Source organism: Podarcis vaucheri (assembly GCF_965113315.1).
Source record: "Podarcis vaucheri genome assembly, chromosome: 11".
NCBI classification, from domain to species: Eukaryota; Metazoa; Chordata; class Lepidosauria; order Squamata; family Lacertidae; genus Podarcis; species Podarcis vaucheri.
The window spans coordinates 42,608,879-42,635,039 of NC_138749.1; the positions used below are offsets into that span (position 1 = coordinate 42,608,879).

The following is a 26,161-nucleotide window of genomic DNA, read 5'->3' on the forward strand; positions in this document are numbered from 1 at the left end:
TTGTATTAAAAACTGTTTGCAACATCAAGGTCATTGATTGTCTTTAGCAGCTCAAGACAGGATAAATATATTGCTTTTATTAAGTCTTTCCTGATTGTACAAGCTGTTTTAACTAAACCCACAAAAGATATGTATGTAACATTGATCAGGTGACTTAGGGTCAAATCTAAATCCCAGGGTCAAGTAACCCTTTGAACAGTCTAAGTAGATAATCTTAGCCCAATTCATCAAAGGAGACTCTCACACACTTTTCTTCTCTTGGCTTTTACAAAACATTCAAGTTTAAGGTATTATGTTCCATCAATTCACAAAATAGTGGTTCTTCGGCTCAGAAGCTAGACTTTTTATAGCTTCATATTCACAATTTGCTTTTGTAAACAGAGAATACAGGAAGCAGGAGCTTCTTAGCATGTTTCTAAATGGGAAAGAAAAAATATATATGGAAAATTTAAGAATCAAGGCCATTGAGTTGAAACATTTCTCCTCTGAGTGAGCTACACAAAGCTCTTTGGTTCATCTGTTTTTACAATGAGGATTTGTGATCAAGGTTACTGAGCTGAAAATTATTTCTTTTGAAAGTCAGACGGCAGTATTTTTTTTTTTTTTGCTATTACTGTATTCTGTGTTTTAAGACAAGACAGACTGCTATATTAATGTCATAACCCACTAAAGACAGAAATTATAAAACTCAGAAAGCAGCAAAAAATGTACTAACATGACTGACTCAGTATCAGAGACGCTTATCATATGTCCAATATGCATTTGCTGCGCTGCTTTTTTTGTTAATAACTGCTAATGTGAATGCAATTGTGTGGAGTAAATGGACATGCCACTCTTGCCTATGTAACATAGTCTTTTATGCAAAAAACCCCAAATTCTTACCTTATCACATCGCATTAGTCCCAAGTATCTGAGCGACTTACTACTTTGAGCAATTTGGGTGGCTCCCTGATCTGTGATTTCTTTGCACCATCCCACATCCACAGTCTCTATTGTCATACTGTATCGGCCAATGGCTATCAGTGCTACAAAACATAAAAAACACAAGAGAAACAAAACACAGGGGTGAAATGTTAGGCAGCGAAATATTTTAAATATTATATATTTCAAAAAAACAAGTTTATATCGTCAAACCATATATATACATGCATGTATATAAAGAACAGTCTATACCAAGTTCCATTTTGCCCCTAACACACTGAAAGGCGCATATTGCTATAAAAATGATCAAGCTGCCTTTTAAAATCACACAAGAATCCCTTTCATAGCTAAGCTGCATTGTCCAAAACAACACAGAGTCTAAATTTCAAGGATTGGAAAACGGCATATGATTTATTTTTATAAAATAAATTAATATTTGGGTTTGGATGAAATATTAAGACAATATTAATAATCATTTGTTCCAAAATGTCTTAAGAATTCTTTGTGAAGAAAAGCATAGGAGCCATGTGTGCATTCCCAAAGAGGTTTCCTGAATCCCTACTGGCTAAAACTTGCCAGGTGATTTTTAAAAGGAGAGCATCAAGATAAATTTTAACATATAATGAAGAAGGTACACAAATTATTTACTTAGCATTAGCCCACTCTTTTGCACTCTGTAGTAGCAACTTTGCCTTTATTAGCAAGGCGGGATTTGTGCTTCTGACTATCAGCTGGTCTCAAACGATCTCCTCTTCCTTTTACTTTACTTTGGCCAACCCAACTTGGATGTTCTTATTTGTGATGGAATAAAAACTGCTCTATTAACTACCAACTCCCTTCAACTAGGTACTTGGTTTTCTTTAAATATTATCAATGGAAGTTCAAAGGTTATGTACATTACAGTGTCTACAGACATGGTTCAATGAATTACATTGTATATTAAATCTCTTGTCATTTTCCGATGAGTAAGAAAAATTACTAAAGACTGTCTAAAAGCCAATTTAACAATTAGCTAGGATAAAACTCAGTTATTCTCTCAGGGCAAGAAATTTTTTTTTTTGCAGCACACACATGGAAAATATATGTTTATATTTGGTTTTGGACATACTGTCTCCAGGCTAACAGCTAATCTTGCAAAGCCAATTCTAAGCATCATGTTTTGCAATGTGGTGCCATGAATTGTAGCACTCTTAGTATTATTTGACAATTATATATTTCTAGCACATTCTTGACAAATATGCTACTTAAAACCACCTACACTTTTAAAAGATTTTTTTTAAAAAAATGACTGTGATTCTGACTGTGTGTTTGCATTGGTGAGCAAAATCGGCAAAATTTCCTAGCTAGAACAAAATGATATATTGGCGCAAATAGCCAAACTAGCAACACCTGTAAGATGGAAGTGCTTGCTAAGAAAATGTTCACATGTTACCATGGGGCTGAAAGCCGGATTGAAGGCCAGGTTCAGAACTGTTCCATACTCCATGGAACCCTTTGACTTTGAATGCTCTCCCGATTCTTCCTTTTGAACTTGGTGCCACACATTATGATGTCATATGATGTTGTCGTCATATGATGTCATATGATGTTGTCATCATATGATGTCATATGATGTCATAACGTCAGGTAATGGACAAGTGGCTGTGGTTTGGGGCTAACTGGGGCATTTTGTGAGTGTTGCTGCTGTCGGCAGTGAGTTGAATGCTCTGACACAGCCTCACCCAGTAGGCATTGGCACATTGTCTAGCAACTCGCCGAGCTTTTATTTTTAGTTGATCAAGAAGTGTTCAGTCAGTTAAGCTAATCCATCAATCCCCTAACTGGATCCCACTTTATTACTGTATATACACCAAATGATGGAAACCCTGTACTACAATACTCACACATTGTAAATACCAGCAGGTCTCCGTGTATTTGTGTTTTTTTCCTATTGAAGGACTACTATACCCATAAGCACCTTTCTAATTACCATAAAGCTAAAGCCTGGACCCTGTGGAGCTGTTCTTTCCCCGTCCCACTACATAAAATGTGAACAAGTTAAGAATAAGACACCTGAGCAACAATGACCAACAAAGCAAGAGCTTCTCACTTTCCATTCCCTACAATCCCTCCTCTCCATTTAAAGGCAACATGGTACCAGTAGAACTTGCCTTTTTGTTATAAAATAAATCTAATTTATATAAGTTATGTATCAACGAGAAACCAGTACTGAACAGCTACTGATAATGGCCTTCTTCTTATGGTGCTTTGTCCTTAAATTATATTTACTATAGTCATCAGTTGGCCAATGAACTATCAGGTGGCCTATGATAGCCACTTACAAGAAAGTGCAGGGCTTTAGTACAAGGAAAATTGGAAAATGGTTTAGGGAAGACCATTGGGAAATAGCTGGTGTAATAGAACGGAAATGAACAAAGAAAACCGTAGACCCATTATTAAGAACTTTTTATAATGGATCAACTGGACAGTGGAATATTCATCTCTAGGGAAGTAGCAAGTGTCTCACTGCTCAAGTCCTTTAAAATATGCTGACAAAACTCTTCAGATATTAAACTGTAAAAGGCCACAGTAGCAGTTTTTGAATAATATAAAAAGCTTACCAACTTTATTTCTATTAAAGGAGTAAATAAAAACCCTGTGTATAAGGTAGTTTCATATAAATGTCATATAAATTGATCCTTGATGCAGTGGTTAATGCCAAAAGGAAAATGGCTTTGTTTGTGGGATTCCTTGTACGACAAATTCCAAGCTGCTCTGTGATCTGCCTGATCAATGTGCTGCAACAGTTGAGGCCTGGAAATTTCTCAGCTCAACCAAGAGTTCAACAGCACACAAAGATTATGGAGATGGCTGTGGTGTTTAGTCCCAGTATTACATAATAGTTATGTCTATTCACAAAGTTATGCAACCAAAATGGCATCAGCTTTGCTTAAGAGGGAGGTAAAAGCACAATTTAGTCCAACAATGGTAGAAGTAGAAAATAAATTTAAAAATCTTTTGAACTCTAAAGAAGGAAAGCTCTGTGAAGCAGGAGAGGGGTAATGGAATTGGATGGTGAAGAGAGAGTAGCTGGCTGTCGCAACCCAGGAAACATCAAAATGTTTGTGATCAGCTGGCAGACAGGCAAGAGAGGCTCATAAGATAGTAAGGAAGATATTAGAAAGTGGGTAGATGTATCTCGTCTCTCCTACTCAACTGCCCTTTCCTCTCTCCCCTTTTCTTTCAACTAGCACAAGAAATATGTGATTTTAAAAAAGAAAAAGAATATTGGTTATTGAAAATGGGAGATGGGGGTGGGTTGGATTCGGTTTACTAGAGCCCCCAACAGCTCATAGGGTTTGGGAGGAGGGCATTGGTGGTTTAGGAGGTGAGGATAAACTACATTTTGTTTTAGATCCTATTTGTAATTTGGATTGCCAATCAATACACACATGTAAATTTGAATATATTCAAAGAGAAATACAATTGGGCAATAGTCACTTTCTTCCTGTCTAGGAGAGAAAGTAACTCCAGGTGTTAGCATAGCCTGTTAGTGTAAGGTTACCAGACGTCCCCGTTTCCCCGGGACAGTCCCCAGGTTTACAAATCAGTCCCCTGACAAAATCCATCTATTTAGGAGGAAGTTGAAAAGTGTCCCTGGATTCATTGAAAAAAATCTGGTAACCTTATGTTAGTACATGGCTGACTGACAAATAACAGATAATTTGTGAGGATACTGGGCAAAAGAGCTCTTGTTCACTTTTGTGGCTTTATAAAAGGATTGTGCTGTTTAGAATCCCCATATGAACAAATCCTGGTTATTAATGTTCTAGCCTGTGTGAACATTCCAGAGAATCTAATCCAGCACAAAGCCTCTGCGCTAATGGGCCACCTAGAGCTGTCCTCTTCGCAGGAGACCACTGACTTCAAATAATGGTCCTCTTCACACCTAATTGCAGCTGTGTGAGAGCTGCTTCCCCAAGGTGCTCTCTGATGCAGCTGCAGTATGAGAGAGATTGCCGCAGCCATGTGGGCGGAGCCAACTGTATGAGTCTTTTCTAACTGATGGCTCTCATGAGGCAGTCCAGACATGTAAAGGGGGCTGCTATGCCATTCTTGTTTTATGCCCCACACCATCTTTTAGAGGCATCAATTCACTATGACATGAACGTGCTTAGCTACCTTAGAGCACAAGCCCTATGCAATTTACCCAGAAGCAAATCACACTGGCAACAATGAGACTTACTCCCAGGCATAGGACGGGATGCTCAACTCACACAAAAGAGAGTCACCGTGGGCTTTCTGATTTGAAACGCTAAAACAAAGCTCATCTGTTATTTTGCACGGTGATAGAACTCACAAGTGTATAAACTGTCTTCCTTACAAGCTAAGCCGAACAGAAGATAAATATTTAAATGTTGCGTTTGTAATACATTGTTAGGAAACATGGAAATTCTATGAGAGAAGAAAACAGATGACCAAGATATTGTCTGCACACATTTTCATAGGAGACCTACCATCATTTTTTTTTAGATGGGAAGAATGCTGTAGTAAGAAAAGCTGTATGCGCCACCTGCCTCAGGCTGCTCGAGGTCTCCTGTGATAATTTTGTAGTTATACATTTGTGCACATGTGGACATACCACAGTTTGTAAAAATGACGTATGGGACCACAGTGAAATACAGAGGATACAGGGGCATGACTATGCTGGGAAGCCAATCTAATATGATGCCCTGAGGAAATGGAAGGAAGTGAGTCAGACTACATCCCTATAGCAGCCAGTCTAGTTTTTCTGAGAACTTTAGCAAGTCTAGTTAAATTCCCTCTTTCCGAATGCATATTTTGACCTTCACTGGAAAACGAGGCGACAAATTTCTCAACTAGTGGCCAAGGAGCAAGAGTGAATCAATAACTTTGCATGGACGGATAAAAATACTTCTACATCTTTATTATTCGAAAGATAATAAAGCAGTCAGAGATCTGTTGAAACTAATAATCTAAACTGTATTTTTTTTATTACATGAAATTCAAAATAAATCCAAGCCACACTGCACAGCTCACTGTAATGGGCTTTTCTTCTGCCTACATCTCAGGTCACTGAATAAAATGACATAATATGGGAATTCATCACAACATATCTGTAGATCCAAGGGAAATAGGAACAAAGCATGAGCCTTAATTTCAAATTTTCTTGCTTCTGACAGTTGGTATCACTCCAAGCCTCAACATGAATTAATCTTAACAAGGCTTTTGTATTTGTTCATAACCCAATGTTCAGTGACACACACACAGAGCTCTAAATTGAGGGGCACAGCCAGTGACCACGATATTGTATCTTGCCATTAAGTTAATTATGATTAACTAAACTTGAGTTGATCTCATTTGCTCATATAAATCAATATAAATGGATGCTTAGATTGTGTATTACTGAGACTCTGGGAAAATTGAACAAAATTAAAAAGGGCTTCACACTGTGAATCATCACAAGCAGACTTAAAAAGTAATGAAGGAACTGTTTCCAGACACCCCCTTCAGAGGTTCTCATTATTAAACCTTTCAATTTGTGTCCTACTGAACCCAGAAGAACTACTGAGGCTGTGTTGTCAATGACATGCATGAGAGAATTTACAGCAATGTATTTTCAGTGGACTCATCAAATTACTTCCAAATAATGACAGTTACAATACATATCCCAGGATAAGGTGTAACTGGATAGACCTTAATTGCATCTTCTGCAGATTAATAAAGCTTCTAACATTAATTAGCTGTCCTGTATAAAGAATGGGATAAAACTTCTTGAAAATAGTTGCGTGTAATCACCCCGGGAACTCTTTAAACAGTAATTAACATGATGGAAATGCAAATAAAAATGTTGAGTCCTAAGGGCTTGAAAAAGGCTACTTTCTCCTAAAGTATTTTTCAGCACACTTCAGATTTAGCAGCATAATTTCAGTCTTCAAAATATTCACTAATAAGAATCATATCTTGAGGGAACATGCAAAAAAAAAGAAGGGGGGGGGGAAGCAGCACTTTAACATGGAAAAATTCCTCTTCAAGAGGAGAGACAATAATACCATAGGTAGTGATAGTGATTTTATAATGCTTTTTGAATAGTTATTTGGTCAGATAATGGTGGAAAGATGCATACTGGCTATATGTGCCAATTTATCTGAGGTAATATAATGCCCCGATAGAAAAACAAAAGATAACTAGACTACAATTTCTTGTTTCAACCGTTAGTCACAATACTAAACAACTAAAGAAAGAAAGGAATGAATGGATAATTTAATAAAGGTGACAACAGCTATGGTGGTGGCAGTGATACTAAGGAATGCCATACTGTGGAAAAAAATCACTATTCTTACAATGGGAGGCAGAATTCAAACTCAAATTTTAAAGTATCAATCGGAATGAAATTTCTTACACAATGGATAAAGATGTTTAGCTCTGTAATTTCTGAATAGTTGGGGGATAATCATGTTCATAGCTCTTTTCATGCTCATAAACTTTTATACAAATACTGTACAGTGCTTACTTTAACTATAATAACTAAAACCAGTAGCAAGAAAATGTGGAAGTCTACCTTCATAAATTCTTAAGGCTACTCTTTATATGGGAGGAAAGCTGACCTGCAGTTTACCAACAGTTTCAGTCAGTTGAGTGGATAAAGAGATTCTTGTATTACCTTGAGTTGTATCCACCACTAGTCATGTTCATTAATTTCAATGTGTCTACTCTGAGGTGGGTTATCACTGGATACATGTAAAATTATTCATACACTTGAACACTTTGAATCTCATGTTAGTTCTACTCAAGAGTAGATCTACTAAAATTAATGGAGATGCATAACTTATATCCATAATTTTCAGTGAGTATACTCTGAGTAGGACTTTGTTTGACACAACTCTGTATATTATGTTCAGCAAGTAAGATTATGCTGGCAAAATGGAAGTGAGAATATGCCAGTGTTTGAATTATGCTAGTTGCTTCTTTAAAATCTTATAAGGCTTATATTGTAGTATTGTGCTTGTCACAGTTATTTCAATGGGCCCATGTAGGAAAACTTCATTGCGGATGCCCACAGTCATTAAATATAATTGCTCTGCATATATGATGGCCATGGAATTAATGGAGAGATGTTATTACATTTTTATGACAGCGAAATTAACTTACAGTTGAAAGTTTTGTTTATCTAAAGAAAGGCAGCGGGCCAATAGAGTTACTGCTTGAAACTTAAAACTTCAGTACCAGTTTACTTCAGTAGATTTTTTTCTTCCAGGGAGCTATAAAAATAATTATTTTTACTCTGTCTGCTAGTCTGGAGTTTCAGTGAACATTGCTCAACGACAGCAACTGTCCTGGTCCAGATAATTTTCAACACTGAGTGCACCTTTGTGCATGTAGTGTAAAAAATAATTTTGATCCTTGTGATGGATCAATACTTTGTTTTTCTCAGCTGTGAGCATTGCTCGTATTTTGGACATTTCTCCTATAGTACTATATTGAAGGAATTATATCCCCAAACTGAGATGAGCTTCCACGATGTTTTACTGTTATTGCAATGTGTCTTAGTTCATCACTCCCTTACTTCTCAATCATATTGACAAAAATAGTTTCTAAAAAGTTTAAACCTCTTTTTACTTTAAACTGTATTCATGTCACATCTATCTTTACTGGTTCCATTGTGTGCTGCAATTATTTCACTGCATTCTTTGCTCATTTAAAGTGCTTTGTTTTACTGTGGGAAATCCATTAACTAATCATCAGATGGAATGAATGTTCGCTAAAGGTGAACTCCAGATCTTTCTTCTTTCTTCATACAAGCAAGCAATTTCAGATAAGACCACGAGAACAATTCTAGTAGATCATACCAATCGTCCACTTAGCTCAATATCCTATCTTTCACAGAGGACAGCGCTGGATGTGAAACGAGTATACCAGCTTGCATTTCCTCTTCCTCCCACCTCTTTTCCTGGTATCATTTGCTCACATAACCTGCTAAAGGGATAACAATAACACACTAGAAACTCAAATTGATTAAACACTACTAAATGTGTTGATAAATAAAGGTTAGATTATCTGATTTCTAAGAACATTGCAACAAAAATGCTCTGCATATCTTTTTGGGGGGGAACTATGAATTTACATTGATATTCTGTCATCTGGCATATATTAGGAAGGTAATAAACTAGTTTCTGTTAAACTAGTAAGGTGCCCCCTTTTGATTTTATTTTTTAAAAATTTTGATTTACGGACAAAATAAATGAACAGGTGCAGAGGTTCATTCTGAAGGGAAGTTTAAGTTTTAAAAACCATGCATAAACCAAGATTCCCTTTGTGTGTGTGTGTGTGTGTGTGAGAGAGAGAGAGAGAGAGAGAGAGCGCAACCACACACACACACATATTCTCTCAGGCATATGGAGATCAAACATATGTCTACGCTAAGGACACACATTTGTATATGCCACTGAATAACACACCCATTCCATGTAAGTTATATGCAGCTTTTTGGCTATTTGAAAGCAAGGACAATGCTAATTCAGATATTGGTTTTTGGCTAAGTACACGTTCAGGAGGAAAAATCACAATGGAAGAAATGGGAAGGTCTATTCAGTTCTTTGTGGGCAGTGGAAAACTATTTTTTTAAAATGGATTTGATATTGCTAATGATTACCATTAATATAAATAAATATTTTCTGAGGATTATGATACGAATTAACAGGCTTTCCCCTCTCAATTTTGTTTTATGCTAGTATTACTAAGGATACATTCCCATCACATCAGGCATATTCCGCAGTATGATTGTCATCAGATGCAAGACACACATTAAGTCAAGGGCTTTTTTGCTTTTGTTTTAAACAATGCCTTACACATTGAGAACATGGACAGCAAGATGCAAAGTCATTTTGCTCGTGGGCAGTTTGATCTGCACTAATTACTTAGTATTAGCAGAGTACTCCTAGGACCTGCCGATTGGAAGGTCGGCGGTTCGAATCCCCACAAAGGGGTGAGCTCCCGTTGCTCAGTCCCAGCTCCTGCCAACCTAGCAGTTCAAAAGCATGTCAAAGTGCAAGTAGATAAATGGGTACCACTCCAGTGGGATGGTAAATGGTGTTTCAGTGCACTGCTCTGGTTTCGCCACATGCAGGCCACATGACCTGGAAAACTGTCTGCGGACAAACATCGGCTCCCTCGGCCAGTAAAGTGAGATGAGCGCCGCAATCCCAGAGTCGTTCTCAAATGGACTTAACTGTCAGGGGTCCTTTACCTTTACCTTTATAAGTACAAATGAACCAGAGTCCCTTAAAATACGAGCATGGGACCTCAATTCATTTTCAAAAAAATTATTCCAAGTCAGAGCTACTAGTCAATAATATCTATATATTCAGTGAAGAGCCAATACAGACATTCTCCCTATGTGAAAGCCAGTCACAATTATTCTCTAAAGATAAATCAAGTGCAAGAAAGTGACAAGTTAAGAATCTTGAAGCAAACAGACAGTTCTGAAGAAGTATTCACAACTGCTTCTCAATTTCTATCACAAAAAAACAACTCAGATAAATGAAACAAAATCTAAGGAATAAAATAAGAAGACCATACTCTGCAATTCCAAACACTTATGTCCAACTAGACCAGGCATAGGCAAACTCAGCCCTCCAGATGTTCTGGGACTACAACTCCCATGATCCCTAGCTAACAGGACCAGTGGTCAGGGATGTTGGGAATTGTAGTTCCAAAACATCTGGAGGACCGAGTTTGCCTATGCCTGAACTAGACAAAAAAAAAAAAGGAAGTCCCCAATAAATGCCTTGTTCCAGTACAGTTGTACCTTGGAAGTCGAATGGAATCCATTCTGGAAGTCTGTTCAACTTCCAAAGCATTCGGAAACCAAAGCGCGGCTTCTGATCAGCTGCAGGAAGCTCCTATAGCTAACTGGAAGCCGAGGAAGCCCTGTTGGATGTTTGGCTTCCAAAATAATGTTCATAAACCATAACATTCACTTCAGGTTTCAATCGTTTGGGAGCCAAAACGTTCAAGAACTGGGCTGCTTGAAAACCAAGGTACGACTGTATTACCAAGCTACCAAGAAGAAAAAGAAGTTACAAAAAGAGGTTAATATGAGTACAGATTTAAGTAAATAAATATTCCCATTTATGCATTGTTTCCTATGAAATATTTTGGAAGTGATTAACAACCATAACAATAACAAAACAATTTCGTATATAAAACAATTATGCAGTATTATAGAATCCAGAATCAAATAGCAGCAGGGGTGGGTGATTTTCATCTGGACCACAGTGTTGGTGGAAAGGGTTACACAACGCTCTCCAAATTATTCTGATTTCGCTTTCTGACACACACACACACACACACACACACACACACAATTTCCAAGTGTCACTATTGTGATAATTTTCACCCAAATAGTTACTTGATGTAGATGTTTTTTGGGACTGTGATGTAAAACGGTTAACCCTTCTCCGATCCTTATGATCCTGATACACTTGTACTGTGGCTGCTATTTGCAGTTGTAAAAAGATTCATGTATAGCGCTTGGCCCTTCTAGCAGACAACTCACCCTGGAGAAAGGAACACAGTTGAGTGTTATGTTAAGTTTAGCCTGAGATGTAATCATCTGATACGTTCTGGAAAATAGGCAGCAGCAGCAGCAGCAGCAGCACTGAAATCAGTGTAATCCCAGTCACCAGTGGCACTGTCAGAAACTCTTCTTCCTTCCCTGGGAACTATTCTCAGTCATGGTGGCAAGAAAGGAAGCTGTAGTCAAGACAAGAGTTTAGGGACAACTACTCCTCATGCCAGCACTGGATTCTCCTCAACCACATGGCCTCAGTTTAACATTGATTTCTGTGCAATAAATAGAATGCCACCCAGCACAGTGTTTTACAATAGCTATTATTTTCTATGGAATAAATCAATTTTAAAGAAATTGCTCCAGGAGCTGATTTTCCTAGTAGCATACTAGTCTCAGAGTGTTATCAAAGGTACATCACTAAGTCATGCTCTTCTTTTCCTCTAAGAATTAATAATACTTTTCAGTAGCTTCCTATTGTGTGTTGCCAAGCTTCTTTTCTCCTCTCCAGATGATGAACAAAACATAACCTTCTAAAAGTCAACAAGTCTCAAAGCAGAATCCTTCACACTGTTTATATGCTTCTTGAATAAAGTACTAGATCAAAGATGCTGCCTTCTGTGTAGGCAAAATATGTTGCTACTCAGCAAATACAATTTAAAGAAAAACGTTAATAGTGTTGAGTATGCACCATATATTGATTGAAAAGAGAAGGATTTGGTTTTGTAACTATTTTACACAGTAAAGACACCAAAATATGTTTTTTAAAAGGTTCTTTAGTGTGGAATTATACCTGATACAGTGATAAACCCTATTTGAAAGGTAAATTTAGCATTCACTAAGGATGAGACTTAAAAGGTCTCCACAGCTAAGCCTGTCAGGGCTACAATATTTTATTGTGATTTTAGACGCGGGTGGCGCTGTGGGACGCGGGTGGCGCTGTGGGGACGCGGGTGGCGCTGTGGGTAAAAGCCTCAGCGCCTAGGGCTTGCCGATCGAAAGGTCGGCGGTTCGAATCCCCGCGGCGGGGTGCGCTCCCGGCGCTCGGTCCCAGCGCCTGCCCACCTAGCAGTTCGAAAGCACCCCCGGGTGCAAGTAGATAAATAGGTACCGCTTACCAGCGGGAAGGTAAACGGCGTTCTGTGTGCTGCGCTGGCTCGCCAGATGCAGCTTGTCACGCTGGCCACGTGACCCGGAAGTGTCTTCGGACAGCGCTGGCCCCCGGCCTATAGATGTGAGATGGGCGCACAAACCCCAGAGTCTGTCAAGACTGGCCCGTTCGGGCAGGGGTACCTTTACCTTTACCTTTAAGGATGAGACTTAAAAGGTCTCCACAGCTAAGCCTGTCAGGGCTACAATATTTTATTGTGATTTTAGAGGCATGGACATTTTTGCAGCTCCAGAATCCCTGTTTCCACAAAATTCCAGCATGCATTTCACAAACCTAGACTCGCTTTCTCCTACATAAGTATATTATGCAGCCTGTAAATTTAAATAGGGAATTCACATGAATCATCAGCTTTATCTATTTTGCTGTCTGTAAAACATTTCTACCTGAGATAACAAACTACAGTACCCAGAGTAACAAATATCCTACAAGGCTGACCACTACAGAAGTCACATCCACTGAGACAACATGAACACCAACCTTTGACTGCATTTCTAGATATTCCATATTTGAGAACCATAAAGATAAAAAGGGGATTCAAAATGCTACATCTGGATGGCGTATTCTACAGAAATTTGGCAGACTGTGTGATGAAAACATGCAATGCTTTTAATATTGGAAAGTAATAGAAAAAGCAGCAATAGAAACATAAGAGAGATGGGTTGCAAGAATTGAAGTTACTTTGCCCCTTTGCTACAGAAAAAAATAAGTAAATCCCACATCAGCTGCAGAAGGGATATGGGGCAATGCTCTTAGAGACCAAACTGTCATAGGAACAAATTTCAGTGACTGCCCATTCAGCCATCCTCTACCTAATACATCTTCAGGGAACTCAGCAAGCATAATAAGAACCCATTCCATTAAGGTCTCTTCCAGTGTTGCTCACATCAAACAACTTCACAGACAAAAAGGTGAATGAGGGGTTGGGGGGTTTTTTTGGTCATGATTAAAGGGCTGAAAAGTTTTCAAAAAAGACAGTCCCTTCAGTCCTACAGAATGGCTAAAAGGGCCATCAAGCTGAACAGACTTTGAGACTTTAAAAGGCAACCTCAGTACTGTGCAAAGCCCCTAAGGATGTGTGGGATAAAAACAAAATATACCCAGCAGCTGAATATTATGTAAAATAGCTCAGCCTACACTTCGTTTCAATAAGCTAAAATTGACACTACTTTGTATTTCTGTCAACACGCACTTGTTATTGCAAAAACAAAAAACGTTTGATAATACTATAATGAAAATACTTCATCTTGTAAGAAATGTAAAGAAAAGTTTGACTAATGTCAAGCAAACTGGAAATGTTTTGAAGAGATTATACGGAAGGACCCTTATTCAGACTAAAACTTGTGTCAATTTTAATATAGAGCAAAAAGAAAAATCTGATACTGTTAAGGCTTTGTTGAAATAAGGAAAACACACAAAAGGGGTATTTGATTGTTTGCACAGTAGCAAGAAGTAACTGTACGATCTGCTGAAGCACGCTCATGGCTTTTGCAGATGGCAAAAAAACACCCCCTGATTTTAATTCAAAGAAAGGCAAGATATATAACTCAATGACTCTCTATCCCCATATGTACCAATTCAGACCCTGCAATCATCATCTGAGGCCCTTCTTTGGTCTAGACATCCAGAGGGTGGCAACATGAGAACGGGGTCTTTTCTGTAGTGGCTCCCCATTTGTGGAATGCTCTCCCTGTCTTTAGGTTCCAGGTGAAAATGTTTCTCTATAACCAGGCCTTTGGCTGATTAACATTATATACCCTTTTAAATGTGAGAGGGGGTTGTTGGTTTGTTTTTGTCTTATTATGTATTTTGTATTTCCAGTCGCAGTGGGGGGAAATGCTCTGCCAGAGTCTAGGGGCATGGGTAGGCAAATTAGGGCCTGGGGGCTGGATCCGGCCCAATCGCCTTCTAAATCTGGCCCACAGACGGTCCGGGAATCAGCGTGTTTTACATGAGTAGAATGTGTGCTTTTATTTAAAATGCATCCCTGGATTATTTGTGGGGCATAGGAATTCATTAATATTTTTTTCCAAAATATAGTCCGGCCCCCCACAAGGTCTGAGGGACAGCCCTGCTGAAAAAAATTCACTGACCCCTGGTCTAGGGAACATATGCTGCCTCCAATGCCTTCTGCTGTCCTGCCCCATGGCAAGTTTCTGGGAGGTTGGGGCATGGTTAAGAGGGAAGCAATGGAGCATGGACTGTGAGCATCCTCTCAATTTATTTATTTTTTAAGAATCTGCACTGAACAAGTCAAAAGCTTGAGCTTGCAAAGGGTGAGCCGTGGTGCTCTTATGACTTCTTAACTGAATATGTACAACATGTACTCTGCCATCTATTGCTTCAAAGCAGACTTAGGGAGCTTGGCCAGAGTTGTAGTGTTTTGTATGTTATGTAATATGTTTTAGTAATGGCTACAGGCTTGTCTATAGACTAATCAGTTAAATCTCATTTATGTATCTTGCTTCGTTATTCCTGATTATTTACAATGATCTGAAACATTGATGGCTGGGATTGTTGCAAACATCAGCAACAATGATGATGCACAGGCTATTGTTTATGCATGGAACAGGTACCATGAGTTGAAACTTGTAGGCCAGTACCCAAACCTTCATGGCATTGGTTCCGTATAGTTAGCTTTCCTCAGAGCCCTGAACTGGACTTACATGCTATTCTCCCTTAGTAAAACCTCTGCTACCAGTAGCATGCTTTGTCTGAATGCTCCACACACTACAACCATAAGCAAACCAAAGAAAACCCCACAATATAGAATGTCCTGGGAGATGCAGACGACATCCGGTTACTTTGACCCACAAAGGTGCACAGTGGCACACCTGACTTGTGCTTGCAGGGTATAGCATGGTTTTTGTATAGAACCAGATCCTTAAGGCTGGGTGGCTGTGCAGGCAGCATATATGTGGCTTCTTCACATGCAAAAGCCTCCATACCACCTTCTTTGTTCCTGCAAATATGGGACTCTGCTGCACTCACAGGCTTTAAGTCCGGCATAGGCAAACTCAGCCCTCCAGATGTTTTTTGCCTACAACTCCCATGATCCCTAGCTAACAGAACCAGTGGTCAGGGATGATGGGAATTGTTGTCCCAAAACATCTGGAGGGCTGAGTTTGCCTATGCCTGCTTTAAGTAGACTGACATGCAACTTCTGTTCCTAGTAGCAGTACTTTGTGATATGCACATTCCTAACCATTATGCTTAACAGTGAATGATATCTTGATAATAACTGCATCCTTCAGGACTGATCCAAGTGCCTAGTATTATCATTTAAACTATTAAAAAAACCTAAGGAACCAACCTGAAACTCATTTATTCTTAACATTTGTGAATGTAGGATCGTACTCCAAAAAATGCAGAAATTAAATTAACCGTTCAAAGTCAAAGTCATTGAAAGCAAAGTCATCCAGCAAAAACCTGAAAGGATTATGGATAAAGCATAGGTGTTCCCATTCATAGTTTTATGCAGGCTCTTAAAAATGCTATTTTTCTTAAATGTGATACATATATACCACATTTGGTTTCCAACACATTCCGTTCATATTGACATGCATTTCACAGCTTGAAATTCTTTGTAATTTAATATTGTATTGTTTTCTGCTGTGCTTTTACCATTAATTTTTCTCCCTTTAAAAGCTAATGAAGAGGAGCAAACTAATATACTGAAAACTATAACAATCTTTTTCTCTTTCAAATTAATTATAGCATTTTGTACATTTTATCATACTTTTAAGAGTTGCAATGTGGATAATATATTTTACCATATTATTACTTGAATCTAATAATATTGGTAATTAGGAGTGTACATATTAAGTACTTATAAATCCAGTTGCACCTTACATTCCAAGTGCTTTGCAGAAGCCCCTGGAGGAAATTTCAGTGTTGTCCTGGAAAATTAGCCTTTGTGGATATCTGCCTACCTATAACAAAGGAGATTCTAAATAAGATGAAGTGTGAGAAAATATTGTTTCTTTGACCACTGGTATAGGAAATTGTATTATAGCGAGTCTGGTGCAGAAGAAATGCCTGGAGAAGCAAATAATGGAAAAACAGGACACCTGTAGAGCACATTCAGATCTATGGAGCTGCCTTTCACTAAGGCTGAAAAGGGAAATGGAACAAAATCCTTTCACCAGCTTTGAAAAGAATTTATATACAGTAGCAATCTGTTCCACTCTTCATACTACTAAACCCTGCATACTTTGAAACTTGCATTCATGCAATGTAGCTGTGATACTAATGTAGAGAGCAGTTAGTTGATCCTTAGGGCTATGCCCCAGCCCCAGATATTTAATCATGGAACAGTTTGATGCAGAACTACTGCATCTATAACGTTGCTAATCTGTAACATTTTTCTGCTAATCTGTAATATCCATTGTCATATGGTGAAAGGCCCATCAGACTGAGGCTATTCATCCAGCATGTCTGCGTAAACCACTAACATTACTTTCACAGTCATCATCATATATGCCATTCCGGACATCCTTTACAAATATATGTGCAGCCACTTGGCCAAATCCATCATCACGAAGGCTTGGTACGACTGCAAGAAATTGTTTGTTCTGATTTGGAGATATACACACTAGCTGATGTGTGTATCTCCAAATCAAGCTCTTGGGAGGCAATTATGTACAAATCTGACTTAGATAAGGACTGAAGGTGTCTTGTATACAGACAACCAGCCCTCTGAGAATTAACATGCACACACTCCAAGAAAAACCATTTTCCATCTTTGATTTTTGATCTAAGGCTTATCCACACTTGCACTGCTGCTTTCCCCCAGGGAAAACCGCTCTTTAGCGCTCAGTCAGAGCAAACAACAATTTGGGTTTCCACGGATTGGCATTTGTTCCTATCTCTCGTTAAAGAGTGGATTTTCACTCAGAAGGAGTGGGGCAAGGGGGGAAACACTTGGACCTGCACCTAGAAAGCAGCGGCAAGTAGAAAACCACTCAGACCCACGCTTTCTAGGCACACCACATGTGAAAGTGTGGACGAGCCCCTACTTGTATTTTCTGAGTTGTATTCCATATATGAAACTGATTATATGGGCTCTCACATTAATCTTAGGTCTTTCTGAGGCTAACATTGGTGAATAGGCTGTGCTTACATCTGAAGGAATGTCAGAGATGCCTGTAATAATAATGCCTTCAGTGCTGAAATCTGTCTAACCTGAATGTTCAGCAAAGATGTGTTTGATGAATATTCCAATACTTCAGACAAGTACCTTGAAATACCGTGTTCCGAGCAAAGATATAAACAAGCAAGAGAATGTCAAGCAGTTGAGTCAAAAAAAATAATAAAACAAATATTTGATTTATCTATATAATTCTAGCATGCTGTGGTAGTTTATATATTGAGTTTCATTAGACACTACAATGTCTTTCTTGTTGTGAGCTGCTCTGTAGGCCTAAATTGGCCACAGGGCAAGATACAAATCCAATCAGTTGATTGAACAAGTTGTCATTTAAATAAAATGTTCTGGTTTAACATCTGTCAGTCACTGATTTCATGATCTTATTTGAATAGGAATTAGAAGATCATCTTGTGTATGAGGTTGTATCACGTGATCACTGTATAAATGCACATTCCATATTCCAAATGATTTTGTGTCCCAGTTTATCCCAGGCTTTGTCTTGCAAGATAGTTGATACTGACAAAACCACTGAAAAGACTGCAAGAAACATGGTATATCCTTGAATGACATTTGCAGGCTCATTTTTTTTGTCCCCTCTCATTTGGGCTCCCAATTCCCATCAGCATGGTCACTTGTCAGGGATGATGGAGGCTAGCAACATCTCTGGAAGGACAGAGGATCCTCACCTCCCTAGAGTCTACATTTTTCTCTTTGGGCATGGAGAAGCAGAGATAACCATCTAATAGTAAAAGCATGTAATTTACAGTGAGCACTACAAATTTGAAGAGAAAACCAATCAGCATTCTTGCATACAACTTCAGAGCTCCTACATGATGCCTATTTGCTGGTCACCAGCTTCACTTAATAAAGACATATTCCATACCAAAATAAAATAAAAACTTCAACAGTTGATTACCTAGGTTATGGGGAACAGTGGGTAGCATTTGACTATGTCATACTCTTATTAGGCGCATTGCAATCAATGGATTTTGGAAAGTCAAGTGTAATTTATGTTAGTTAATTATGTCTTAGTCAAATGCCATCCAATGATGTTCTTGTCCCATTTTATCTTTCTGCATCAGGCATCTATATGATTTTAATTGCTTCAATGTAATTAAATTATATTTCCTAATAGATATACTTGTATACTGCAATGCCTTGCTCCCTAGGACAGGGTTCCTTAAGTTGGGAGTTGTCCCAGGAAAATCTGTATTGTTACAGTTATGGTAAAGATTTTTCTAGTGTCACCTTGTGTGTGAAAGGCATTGCAAAACATAAGTGAAGAGCCTGCAGCTTAGTGCTATTATTGTGTAACAAGACAACAGGCTGCTTAAGAGATGAATGAGACTATCTTATTGATAAGGTCAGAATCGATCTGCAGTGGATTTTTTAAATTAGCAAAATGTTGCAGCACTTTAGTAAGTGTCACCAACAGCCCTCCTTTGTGAAAAATGTCCTGGCTTGTAAGAAAACTATAATCTGTAAATTTAAGAAAGAATTTCCTCATAATGGCAGTTTTGCAATTCACCTTGCAATTGTAGCTAGGTTTTACTTTTTTTATTTGCTAGCAGATATAAACTTGTGGGATCCACTCCCCTGACATCACATTTCTCCCTTTTTATTTTCTACTCTAATGAAGACTCTACAAAGTATGCAGGCTCCAAGAAAAGAAGAAATAAAAATCCTGTAGATGACTGGTGTACAAAGAAATTAAAATCAAAATGGGAATGAAGTACCCCCATAACATAGAGCAGGCATGTCCAACAGGCTGATCGCTATCTACTGGTCGATTGTCGGGTTACCCTGGTCAATCCTGGTCGATCTTTGGACTCTCAGTGGTTTATCCCCCCCAAAATAAAACAACAACTTTGGGTCTCTAAAAAAAAGCTCAACAACTCTTGTCAATCCTCCAATGACAATGGGTAGATCACTGCCACGTTTTTTATACTGTGAGTAGATCACAGTCTCCTGGGAGCTGGATGAGCCTGACATAGAGTATATATTGGTTGTTCATCTTTAAGATTTTCACACGAATATATGGGGGACGGTAGTAACTAAGGCGGCAATTTTCCTACTGACACTATTGCACTCAGTGCTGTTAGGATCTAATGTTATGACCAGTATGATAATGATGTTTACATAAAACGTGGCTTCAATATGAGGGAATAAGAAACAAAGGAAAAGGAAGAGTGCGTCTTTCAAGGCAAATGCAGTCTTTCATAGACTTTAAAAAGAAAGCCACTCTGAAATGCTTTTGCTTCAGATAAGATAGCGCCTCTTTAGTTTCCTTTAAAAATTGGTTTTGAATCTGAAATCCCAACTGCCAAGGTCATTTCTGACAATTTAACAAACTTTAAAGGGAGCAAAGGGCTTGCCAAAACTCCGAAAAAAGGTCTTTAAAAACATTGCTGTAAAACATATCAAAGTCACTTTAAACATTAAATCAATTTCTATCCTTCATAAACAATACTTGAAATACTCTCTTGTTGATTTTGAAATAACAGAACTTCAATCCTGATAAGGCAGAACTACAAGATAGGACATGCTGTTTCTGAGAGGTGTTCATCTCTACCTTAGAAACAGTTTGATCCTATGTATGCCCACTGAGTTAGATGGAAGGAATGCAGTCAAGTACCCCAAGATTAAAAGAAACTGCAGACAAAGGTTTAATATCATGTACTAAGAGATACAAACCTCCCCCCCCCTTTAAATAACATTTTTGAATACGCAGAAGAGTTCAGTGTATTTGAAAACCGCGCATACTGTATTGTCCGTCCTGGTAGTTGTATTTTACTGACCCTATAAAGTGCATGCTTATATTTTTATACCAAAGCTTTAGTATCTATTTCCTCTACTGACCTATATCACCAGGTACATCAGTGTAATTTATTTACTACACAGTTGAAACATTTTCTCAATATTCATTCTTCTACACAACTAACTCTGACCTTGCAAGACCTCATTTTGCATAAAAAGAAGGAGCCACTTTTCTCAGGTACACCAATCAAAACTAAGCAGAAAAAAGCTTTAAAAACACATAATCTCTTCTTATATGGATTTGGTCAGGGATGACTGGCTAATTGGGGGAACACATGAAAGCACATCACTATCCAATTAGCACTTCAGTGCAATTAAATGGAAGAGGCTTTGCTATTCTGTGGAGATACAGCTTTGATCTTGCAGTGAAAAATGTCCTTCTCTACAGCTGCTGTTTTGATTTTTTTCTCCATAATTAGTACTAATTGTGTGCCCAACTCTGACCTGCCACAAACAGAGTGTTTTGCTGCATTTGACACAATGACCTTAGATCAGTGTTCCATTTTGTCTATATTGTACTTGCTTATTATATATACCCTGAACTTACTATGCTAATTGTTAAATGCACAGTATAAAAGAAGGCACTGAAGTCGGATGAAGCCGTTTAACCATGCTTAATACTTTGGGTAGATGTTTTTGCTACCTTTGTATACATTTGGGATTTGAACAAATGTGGAGCTTAACTCAGGCATCAAACATTTGTGTTTTACTTGTCTTGTTTTCTTCTAGAAATGCAATGCAATTCACCAGCCAATCCTGGGATTCTATAGACCAAGTTCTGAAGCCTAGAAGCAGAGCAACATCAACATCTAACCGTGAGCCACATCACATGTAATCTCTAACTATCACAGTGGTTTCTCCAGTTCTCCCTACCCATTGCTTCATCCAACCACTCTCCAGTCCTTCTAGTGAAAGTGTTTTCCTATCTTGTAACCTCAGTGAATATTAACCACAATGATGTGCACTTTTGCAATACAGATATGACACCCAGCCGTTTCTCTCTGATTCATCTGAATCAGGAGACATGATTGAGGTGTTAGACCAATGTTTGGAGGCAGTGACGAGCTGGATGTGGGCCAATAAACTGAAGCCGAGTCCTAAGAAGGCACAGGCATTATGTGTCCCACGTTCTCACATCTGGGAGGTGACATGGACACGGTTGCACTCTCCTGGAAGTAGCAGGTTTGCAGCTTAGGGTTCCTCCTGGATTCAACATTGTCACTGGAGACACTGGGTAGATAAGAATGCCTTTCTCTAGCTATGGCTAATTCACCAGTTACAGCCCTTTTTGCATACTAATGACTTGGCCACTGTACTCCATGCTCTGGCCACTTCCAGATTAGATTAGTGCAACCTGCCCTTCTAGATAATTCAGAAAGATCAGTTGGTCCAAAATACAGTGGTCAGATTACTTCTGGGGTTCTGTTTAGACACCACAGAACCTATTTTAAAACAACGGGCTGTCAGTTCTTTTCCAGGCCCAACTCAAGGTGTTTAGTGTTTAAACAACTCAGGCCTTAAATACCTGAAAGCCCACCTGCTTTCCTACAGACACTTTTGGGTGTTTATATTGGCAGAGCAGGTCCCATGGACTGTTCCACTGTCCTCAGAGAGGTGCATCTGCCATCTTCATTTTAAAGCATTTGGCAAATGGTGAAGATACACCTTTTTACCCTGACTTTTGACACTCGAGATGTTTATATTTTTAGGACCCACCTTAATTCTGTGGCTGTAAGTTGTTTAAAACTGATTTTAGTATCGTGTTTTAATTGTTGTAACTTGCCCCGAAACCTTAAAGTGAAGGGCAGATTAATAATAACAGCAGCAATAAATAACATCTTATTTCTTAGTTGGGCAGATATTTGGTTACCAGACCTTTACACTGACAGATCTAGCGTTGATTGATAGTTCCTACTGACAGAAAGTTGGTGCAGCAAAATTTGTTTCCACAAACCAGCAAACTGATGCGATCTAAGCATAGAACATAAGTGCAATACTAAAAAATCTCAACTAACAGTATGCGGTGTGTAAACACAATTCGATATTGAAACTTAAGCTAATGCCTATTTGAAGTCTACTCTTTACGACATTAGTTCAGACTTTTCAGAAAATGTGCATTTACTAGTCACTGAATGGTTGGCTGAATGCTAGTTTTGCAGAGAGCTAGATCAGTTGATTTCTCCCAAAGGCAAACCAATTAAGGCCTAATCCTGCAGCAACTGACGTCAATGGGAGTTTTGCCATCAACTTCAGTGCAGAAAATAAAAGGCCATTAAAACGTAATTTTACTTACCATCAGTCTTTACACAAATTGATGGAATGACTCATTCAAATATCCGATTCATTACCTTTTAAGCACTTATATATTTGACATGGCTTTAAAATAATTAAGTTTTAAGAGTATCTTTTAAAACAACATTTACCCTGTTTGAATTGGAATTAATCCAGCACATCTCTTAGGTCTGAAGTCTTGGTGCATCACCGAGGGTGAAATACAAACATCATGGTTTGGTAAGAAATATATACTTTGATAAAGTAATAAATTAGATTCCTGAATTTCCCTCTGATGTAACTCAAAGAAGCTCCATTACATTTGTGTCCACTGCAGCTGACTTAATAAGGTGGGGGGTCAAGCAATACTGAGTCTGTGCTGGCTTAAATCTGGAGTGGTTATACATCAGACAAAACAAAAAGCTCATATTATGCTCTGTGCTTGGCTTTCTAGACTGCATTTCAAGCTGTCTGTCTTTGAATTTGCTTTGATATATCTGTGGGAAAGGAGTGTTGCATTGATTCCTGTTAGTCCTAAGGAGGGAGAACCTCAAGCAATCCTTAGTGTTTCAGTTTATGGGTACCATGGTGCTACCACTAGGTTCTATTGTGCTGTGCTGAGAGAAAAGAGGCTAGAAGTACTGTGCAGCAAATATATAAGTATGATCACATCAGATCAATGATACTCTGTATTAATAACTTCTTGCTGTTTGTAAGTTTTTGTTTTGTCTGTTTTTTGGTGGAGTCCAACGTCCATCAGTATGGTCTCAATGGTCTGGATGATGCATGTTATAGTTCAAAAATGTCTAGAAAGCACTATGTTCGCTATCCCTGGCTTAACATATATTTAGTTGCTGCAAACATACTTTATTCTGTTTATACCACTTCTACATGAACACTTAATTCTACATGTTATCCCCTCTGTGTTCAAGCTGTATTAGGAGTGCTTTTACATTTTGCTGGAAACCTTGTAGAATAACAAAACAAGAGAAACAAAAAGAAATGTGTTATGCATTAAACAGAGCTCATGCTAAAAGCATTAGATGGGAAGGCAAATCACACATGCTGCGTACAACGCAGAGGCATTGTTGAATACACATTTATGTATGTGAATGATAAAGGCACAGTAATACTTTCTATTTACTTTCTAGAAGTCAAAATCTGCATTCAGATAAATCAGACAGCACCTTTGCAATTTATATAAAACAACTTTTCAGACCCCTGCTTCACATTCAGGAAGAAAATCAATTTTCCAAGGCACAGTGGCCCTGCAGAATTGTGAAGATCCTCGTGGTTTAATGGTCTCAGCTTGATACCTACAGTTATTACGCAATGCAGTCAAACGATAAAAGTTATGAAAGTGAGGATGAAATTGCCACTGTGAAAAGTCACAACAATGAACAGAAACAGCAATAGTCCCTTGCAAATATCTCAACGACATCTTTTATTTTTGTACTATAAAAGTTAATGTTTACTCCTAACTAAAGTGTGTGTGGGGGGTAATGTTGAATATTGTACATTGATTTCAGGGTCTACTCTGAGTCTGACTTACTTGGCTATTACCCATTGTGTTTAAATATTCTCTTAATTGAAACTATTAAAAAGGTACAATCATCAGTCTATAGATTTTTATGGGGAAGGGACTAACTTCTAATTTATAAATTCACTTCCTTGGATGCTAAGAATCCTTTCAGGATCACATCACATGTCCCATTACACATCACATGTCCCATTAAAGGTGTTTTGATATAGATTAATTGTGAAAATGATTCCACATTGTGGTAAGCCCACCTGAAGCCTAATCCTGTATTTCTATGGACTTTCTGGTAGCCATGGGAAATATTCCCTCCAAAGCCTGGTCACTGGGTCCTTACTGACTTGTATTTTGACTTGTAATAAACATGCCTATTTGCCAGTGAAAGGCTGGGTATGAATTGGTTTGAATGTCAGCAATGAATCAGGTCACAAGGGTGAATGCATTGCAAGATTGATCTCTGCCAATTATATGCTGGCAATTGCATAAGGGAATTGCTAACAACAACAACAAAAACACAATTGTGTGAATTGCTGGTAAATTTTCTTCTTGCAGCAGGTAAACTCAACAATGTGATGATTCTGTTTAAAAAGGAAGTGGAAAAGAACATTAAAGAATCAGGTCCCCATTACATGCTGTTGTAGGGACAGCGATAGGAAACGATCGTTACTTAAATTTGGAAGACATAGGAGGTTTGTGACTCTAGAGTTTAATGCATGGACAAAAAAAGCCAATATTTGGATTAACGAGAATGTACACATTTCTGCATATTTATTATAATTCATTCCTGGATTTTATTTTTAAAAATTCAAATAAATAGACATACCAGGTAAAGAGGTTTATTCCTATACTTGATGAATTTTAACCCATATAAAGACAAATAATTTTAGAGATCACCATTTTCCCATCTTTAAATGGGAAATACAAAGGCACAAATGTCTCCATGAAAAAGCTAAATGGGAATTTGCTTTGTTTCTTTGATGGACAACAGCAATCAATCTTCAGCACTCACTACCCAGTTGGAAGGCAAAGATAAAAATATGTTAAGGATATGATCTTGGTTAAATAACAAGCTTAGTACACAAACTATTTTATACGACTCTGGCTTTGTGAAGCATCTGTCTAAGCTACATTTCTTATTTGAAACAAAATTAAAACTGAAACATTATAAGTATAAATGTGCAGAAACATACACATATAACTATATATATTTTTTAAAAATAATTCCACAAGTAAAATGATAAAATAGATATGCACTGAATGTAGTGCTACTTGGCTAATTGATGGACCTTGCGGACAACATTTCTATAAACTATTCTTAATGAGCACATGTACCAATTATAATGCCGTGCTAAAAAAATAGGCCACAATTTGTCTTCCTGTCATACGCAATAGATTATCAGCAAACAGCCTACAGGTACCACTTGAAACAGGCTATGAATAATAGTGATGCCCTGTAGCATCTTCACAATTAAGATTCTGTCAGCATTTCCATTAAATTCAGTGTATATCTAATGCAGATGTTAAATGTTCAGGTTACTGTTTTAAAGTCCTAATACCTAGGATTCAAAATCACTGGGACAGGTACAATGTGCCAATGAAAATCCTAACCTAATATATAGATTACAGAGTATGTATTTAATTAAACAAAACATAATATTTAAAATATTCACAAGGTAATAATGATTCTCAGCTGAGGCAAACTCATACATATAATATATTAATTTCACC

General features: G+C 38.1%; 1 protein-coding gene across 1 annotated transcript in view; it reads right to left on the minus strand.

The window, feature by feature from the left end:
- The window catches only part of FBXL17 (F-box and leucine rich repeat protein 17), a 144,591-nt gene that overhangs the window by 16,075 nt on the left and 102,355 nt on the right, over positions 1-26,161 (minus strand). Inside the window, exon 8 of the mRNA XM_082191454.1 lies at positions 883-1,025. Within this exon, the coding sequence (XP_082047580.1) occupies positions 883-1,025 (143 nt within the window). The remainder of the gene's footprint in view (positions 1-882; positions 1,026-26,161) is intronic.